This window comes from Notothenia rossii (genome assembly GCF_949606895.1).
Source record: "Notothenia rossii genome assembly, contig: scaffold_77, whole genome shotgun sequence".
Lineage (NCBI taxonomy): Eukaryota > Metazoa > Chordata > Actinopteri > Perciformes > Nototheniidae > Notothenia > Notothenia rossii.
This window is the reverse complement of record NW_027639515.1, coordinates 195,001-202,500: the sequence shown is the minus strand read 5'-3', so window position 1 is coordinate 202,500 and position 7,500 is coordinate 195,001. Positions and strand designations below refer to the sequence as shown.

Below are 7,500 nucleotides of genomic sequence, written 5' to 3'. Positions count from 1 at the left end.
TGAACCTGTCTCTCTCTGATGAACCTGTCTCTCTCTGATGAACCTGTCTCTCTCTGATGAACCCGTCTCTCTCTCTCTGATGAACCTGTCTCTCTCTCTGTCTGCCTGTCTCTCTCTCCAGGAGGAGGCGTGCAGAATGGCCTGGACACTCCTCACTGAGTATTATGGGATATCAGCTGATCGACTGTATGTTTCATACTTTGGAGGAAACGCTGAGTCAGGACTTCCTGCTGACGAGGAGACGAGGAACATCTGGCTGGAGATCGGGTAACACACACACACACACAAACACACACACACACACACACACACACACACACACACACACACACACACACACATACACACATACACACATACACACACACACCCTCTCATCCAGCTGCCCCCCCCCCCAGGGTGCCCCCGGCCCGTCTGCTGCCCTTCGATATGAATCAGAACTTCTGGGAGATGGGGCCCTGCGGCCCCTGTGGACCCTGCTCTGAGATCCACTACGACCACCTGGGGGGGAGGGACGCTGCACACCTGGTGAACGCTGACTGTCCTGAGGTGGTGGAGGTCTGGAACCTGGTGTTCATGCAGTACAACAGGTACACACACACACACACACACACACACACACACACACACACACACACACACACACACACACACACACACACACACACACACACACACACACACACACACACACACACACACACACACACAGGGTTTCACAACTACCAATATTTACTAGTCGACACGTTTTTCAAAATAGTAGTCGACTAGTCGTTACGTCATAATAGAGACACACAAAGAGAGGTTTACAACTGTATTTTCTATTGGAACTCATACAGTAACATTAAACACTGCATTTTAATTTGTGTTACATGGCTGAGTAAATAACAAACACTGGACTCACCAAAATCGACAGCAAAAAACTCTTGTTTACATAAATGCCACGTAAATCCATTGCGCAACACTTTATTCGCTGTCCTCCACGATAACGTCCACCTTTCCATATTTTTGGTTTGAACACCAACGCATCGACATGTGAGGGAAGGAGGCTTGACCGCTTTCGGGTGACAGTGTTGCCTGCCAGGGAAAAACCCTCTCACTCGGGGTGCTTGTGGCTGGAATAGCCAGGTAGCTCCTCGAAAGCGGGGGAAGCGGTGCACGTTTTCTGCCCACCACTCCAGTGGATTATCCATTGTGGGGATATGCGGTGTCCGCTGGCAGTAATCCCGTAGCTCATCATCACTGTTGACCCGTGTTTTCTTGCTGTTCGTTTGCCTCTGTTCAGTGCTGACGCCGGTCCGTTGCTCACTGGTGCTAGCATTACTGCTAGTGCTAGCTGTCGGCAGCGGGTGCTTCATCTTCAGATGGTTGCACAGAGCAGATGCATTTGTATTGTACTTCAGTACAGCTGTACACAACTGACACTTCACTGTGGAGTTGGTTACATCTTCGTTAAAGTACTGCCATACATAAGAATGTGGGACGTGTTTTGGAGCATTTTGCAGCACCTCGTTTACCTCCATTTTTTTCCACGACTAGTCGACTAGGGCCTACAGCGCCGACTAGTGGTAAAGGTAGTCGACTAGTCGATTAGTTGGTGAAACCCCTAACACACACACACACACACACACACACACACACACACACACACACACACACACACACACACACACACTTTATGTTAAAGGGCCCATGTCATGCTTTTCTGGTTCTGACCCGTCCCCTTGTGTGTTATGAAGGTTTTTCTGCATGTACGGTCTGCAGAGTCACAAACCCTCAAAGTATACCCTTTGGCGAGTAAAACTCTAACACAGAACATACCCGTCTATGCTGCCGCAGAACGCCTCGTTGGGGATTTCTCTTTTTCCATTTTGTTCTTCCGGGGCCTATGGCGTCACTAAGTCCAAATGGACCAATGGCACACAGCTAGGGAACCATGGCACACAGCTAGGGAACCATGGCACACAGCTAGGGAACCATGGCACACAGCTAGGGAACCATGGCACACAGCTAGGGAACCATGGCACACAGCTATGGAACCATGGCACACAGCTAGGGAACCATGGCACACAGCTAGGGAACCATGGCACACAGCTAGGGAACAATGGCACACAGCTAGGGAACAATGGCACACAGCTAGGGAACAATGGCACACAGCTAGGGAACAATGGCACACAGCTAGGGAACCATGGCACACAGCTAGGGAACCATGGCACACAGCTAGGGAACCATGGCACACAGCTAGGGAACAATGGCACACAGCTAGGGAACAATGGCACACAGCTAGGGAACCATGGCACACAGCTAGGGAACCATGGCACACAGCTAGGGAACAATGGCACACAGCTAGGGAACCATGGCACACAGCTAGGGAACCATGGCACACAGCTATGGAACCATGGCACACAGCTAGGGAACCATGGCACACAGCTAGGGAACAATGGCACACAGCTAGGGAACCATGGCACACAGCTAGGGAACCATGGCACGCAGCTATGGAACAATGGCACACAGCTAGGGAACCATGGCACACAGCTATGGAACAATGGCACACAGCTATGGAACAATGGCACACAGCTAAGGAACAATGGCACACAGCTAGGGAACAATGGCACACAGCTAGGGAACCATGGCACACAGCTATGGACCAATGGCACACAGCTAGGGAACAATGGCACACAGCTATGTAACAATGGCACACAGCTAGGGACCAATGGCACACAGCTAGGGAACAATGGCACACAGCTAGGGACCAATGGCACACAGCTAGGGAACAATGGCACACAGCTAGGGACCAATGGCACACAGCTATGGACCAATGACACACAGCTATGGACCAACGGCACACAGCTAGGGAACCATGGCACACAGCTATGGACCAACGGCACACAGCTAGGGAACCATGGCACACAGCTATGGACCAATGACACACAGCTATGGACCAATGGCACACAGCTATGGACCAATGGCACACAGCTAGGGAACAATGGCACACAGCTATGGACCAATGGCACACAGCTATGGACCAATGACACACAGCTATGGACCAACGGCACACAGCTAGGGAACCATGGAACACAGCTATGGAACAATGGCACACAGCTATGGAACAATGGCACACAGCTAGGGAACCATGGCACACAGCTATGGACCAATAACACACAGCTATGGACCAATGGCACACAGCTATGGACCAATGGCACACAGCTAGGGAACAATGGCACACAGCTAGGGAACAATGGCACACAGCTAGGGAACAATGGCACACAGCTAGGGAACAATGGCACACAGCTAGGGAACAATGGCACACAGCTAGGGAACAATGGCACACAGCTAGGGAACAATGGCACACAGCTAGGGAACCATGGCACACAGCTAGGGAACAATGGCACACAGCTAGGGAACCATGACACACAGCTAGGGAACAATGGCACACAGCTAGGGAACCATGGCACACAGCTAGGGAACAATGGCACACAGCTAGGGAACAATGGCACACAGCTAGGGAACAATGGCACACAGCTAGGGAACAATGGCACACAGCTAGGGAACCATGGCACACAGCTAGGGAACAATGGCACACAGCTAGGGAACAATGGCACACAGCTAGGGAACCATGGCAGACAGCTAGGGAACAATGGCACACAGCTAGGGAACAATAGGCACATCCTCTGCCAGGGTGGACTCCCAGCAGCTCAGGAGTCCGCCCCGCAAGGCTCCCGGAGCGGACAGTGTGAGGTGGATTTCCCGCTGTGTTTCCCTGGATGCTGGATATAGAAACACCGTGGAGCTCAGCCTGAGCTCGCAGACCCCACGCAGCTCTCACTCTCTGCTCCTCTGGCCTCACAGGAAGCAGCTCTCTCTGTCGAGCCATTCTGCTCCACTCTGACGTAGTAAACTTGAAATAGTGGCTCTGCAGCATGTGGACTGACATTGAGAAACGGCCAGAGAGTGAATACACAGAGAGGCGAAGCCCCTCCCTCTCCGGGGGAGCTCCATGGACCTTATTTAGGAAAAGGTATGCATTGAAGTCAATGGAGAGAGAAAGATTATCTTTCCATCCAGTTTGAATTGTGCCACGAATTACACACATGATGTTTGTCAATTTAAAAGATCATTTCACAAGTCAAAATAAAAAAGTGAAAGTATGCGAACAGTATTAAAAGAGGTGTAAATCATATCATCTCATGTTGAGAGCTGTGCACACACACAAGGGGAGTTAGTCCGTTCCGTGAGACTCTTACGAACCGGCTAACTGCTAACGCTATGCTGGCTCCACCGGGATTCTGGGATTTGTAGTTTTTGTAGTTGCATATTTTTCATAGTCTTATATTTGAACAGTTTTATGACAAACTGTGACTTTTTTGACATGGAAATGGTTTTTTAAGATAATAATACATTTGTGTGTGAAGGGAGGCGGACCTCTCCCTGCAGCCCCTCCCCCTCCTCTCTGTTGATACAGGGATGGGTTTGGAGCGTCTGGTCAGCGTCCTTCAGGGAACACTCAGTACCTACAACACTGACCTGTTCACCCCCCTGCTGGAGGAGATACACCAGGTACACACACACACACACACACACACACACACACACAGACTGGTGTGCTTACTGCTGGTTGTCATGGCGATGTGTGTCCTCAGAGGTCAGGTGTCCCTCCGTACGGCGGCAGGACGGGCGCGGCGGACGGGGATCGAACCGATATGGCGTACCGCGTGGTGGCGGACCATGTGCGCACGCTCAGTGTGTGTGTGGCCGATGGCGTGCACCCCGGCATGTCGGGCGCAGAGTGAGTCACACACACACACACACACACACACACACACCAGTGTTTCCCCTATATACAAATAGTCGCGGCGCAGCGCCGCTGCTGAAATATGAGCGCTGCTGCTAGGGGGCGCCAGCAAGGTACCAAAAAAAAAACATATATATTTTTTAAAACTTTTTTTTCTTTTCTTAAAATAATAAGTGGCGACCCTTTTTCATTTTTGATGTTTGTTATGTGGATTTGTAGTATTTGTGTTACTGTATGGTGTAAGGTGTATTTTTGTTCAATCTTGAGACATTGCCCCTGTATGTACTGGCAGGGCCAATTTCTGGCATAATACACAGGCGGTCGCCTAGGGCGCCAGATCTGGGGGGCGCTGCTCTGGGAGGGAAAAAATGTTTTTGACCGTTGGCGCTCATCCAAATGTTCGGCCTTGATGTAACAACATTCATAATTAAGTAAATGTAACGCCCTTTTCACCCAGGTTACACATTTAATTTGCCCTGTACGATGGGCGCTGTAAGTGATGAAAGGGGGGGATGTTGGCTTATCAGGCGCCCGCAGCTCACAGCCAAAGTGCGAGTGTGGTAGCGAGAGAGGGAGCAAGGGAGAGGGCGCACCGGTACCGGCGCTGTTGTTGTTAGCATCTGGTGCTAGCTGCGCTAACGGATATAAGAAGTAGATGTTTCTACAACCAGGCTGGAGGAGAGCTCTCCTGTCAGACTGAGAGGCTCAGTGAGGTAAAGGACTCTGAGGGTTTAGATAGTTCATTTTAGTCGAAGTTATCTCAGTGGGTCTCAAACGTTTTGACCACAAATTATGTAAACACATATTTCCAAGGCCCTGCTTTATAATTATTAGGATGAATAAAAACAGGTTTGAAATCATTCCAATGTATACTATAGGACAGTTAACCAGACATATAGTTTAAAGTTGGAGAAATACAAAAATATGCATAAATAAATAAATGTTAACTGGTAAAATAAGATATGAATGAACAACAAAAATAAAAAAAGCTACATTTATTTGTTATTGGTTATGGTAGGTTATTGGTTATGTTCACATACTTATTTGATTATTAAAATGTAAACCAATCTTTTTCATATGGGCGTTTTAGAGTTGTACCCCCTAGATCAGGTCTCTAGTCATTGTGTGCTCCAAGTGCACCAGATTGAAGCATTTTACTGTAAAATGTTCAAAAAAAAATCTTCCCGGGAGGGCATACCCCCGGACCCCCCTAGAGGATGTGAAGTCCACCCCCCAATTCAAACATGTTCATACAATACTGAATTCATTTGAAGCCATTTTTCACTTATATTACCTATGTCAATACGTTTCTGTTTTTGCAGTGTATTTGTCTTTTGTAGAGATTTTTCATTTATTCTTTATATAAAATCTCGCCTAAAATCTCGCCTAGGGCAGCAAATTGTCTAGAACCGGCCTTGGTACTAGGCCTCAAGAGCCTTTCTTGTGCTGACACATAGAAACAAATTGGCACGCGCACACACTAAAAAATTCCACGCGCTCCGCGCTCACATTATGCTGGGCCAGCGTGCCTTAGCACCGCTGCTATGAATCCATCCTAGGGGAAACACTGCACACCATCCGATACGATAACACTTTAACGGTCATATGAAGTCTGAAATACTCCTTGCATCACAGCAGCTCCATGTGGAACATCAACACACAATGCCTGAAGCATCCTCTGTTGTCCAGACAGAACAGAGGATGCTTCAGGCTGTCTGGAGCACAGAGGATGCTTCAGGCTGGAGCACAGAGGATGCTTCAGGCTGTCTGGAGCACAGAGGATGCTTCAGGCTGTCTGGAGCACAGAGGATGCTTCAGGCTGTCTGGAGCACAGAGGATGCTTCAGGCTGTCTGGAGCACAGAGGATGCTTCAGGCTGTCTGGAGCACAGAGGATGCTTCAGGCTGGAGCACAGAGGATGCTTCAGGCTGTCTGGAGCACAGAGGATGCTTCAGGCTGTCTGGAGCACAGAGGATGCTTCAGGCTGTCTGGAGCACACAGGATGCTTCAGGCTGTCTGGAGCACAGAGGATGCTTCAGGCTGACTGGAGCACAGAGGATGCTTCAGACTGTCTGGAGCACAGAGGATACTTCAGGCTGACTGGAGCACAGAGGATGCTTCAGGCTGTCTGGAGCACAGAGGATGCTTCAGGCTGTCTGGAGCACAGAGGATGCTTCAGGCTGACTGGAGCACACAGGATGCTTCAGGCTGTCTGGAGCACAGAGGATGCTTCAGGCTGTCTGGAGCACAGAGGATGCTTCAGGCTGTCTGGAGCACACAGGATGCTTCAGGCTGTTTGGAGCACAGAGGATGCTTCAGGCTGTCTGGAGCACAGAGGATGCTTCAGACTGTCTGGAGCACAGAGGATGCTTCAGGCTGGAGCACAGAGGATGCTTCAGGCTGTCTGGAGCACAGAGGATGCTTCAGGCTGGAGCACAGAGGATGCTTCAGGCTGTCTGGAGCACAGAGGATGCTTCAGGCTGTCTGGAGCACAGAGGATGCTTCAGGCTGTCTGGAGCACAGAGGATGCTTCAGGCTGTCTGGAGCACAGAGGATGCTTCAGGCTGTCTGGAGCACAGAGGATGCTTCAGGCTGGAGCACAGAGGATGCTTCAGGCTGTCTGGAGCACAGAGGATGCTTCAGGCTGTCTGGAGCACAGAGGATGCTTCAGGCTGTCTGGAGCACACAGGATGCTTCAGGCTGTCTGGA

General features: G+C 50.0%; 1 protein-coding gene across 1 annotated transcript in view; it reads left to right on the top strand.

Moving 5' to 3' along the window:
- Window positions 1-7,500, top strand: part of aars2 (alanyl-tRNA synthetase 2, mitochondrial (putative)) — a 56,630-nt gene that overhangs the window by 4,091 nt on the left and 45,039 nt on the right. Inside the window, exons 3-6 of the mRNA XM_079696033.1 lie at window positions 122-267; window positions 399-590; window positions 4,413-4,557; window positions 4,641-4,786. Of these exons, the coding sequence (XP_079552159.1) occupies window positions 122-267; window positions 399-590; window positions 4,413-4,557; window positions 4,641-4,786 (629 nt within the window). The remainder of the gene's footprint in view (window positions 1-121; window positions 268-398; window positions 591-4,412; window positions 4,558-4,640; window positions 4,787-7,500) is intronic.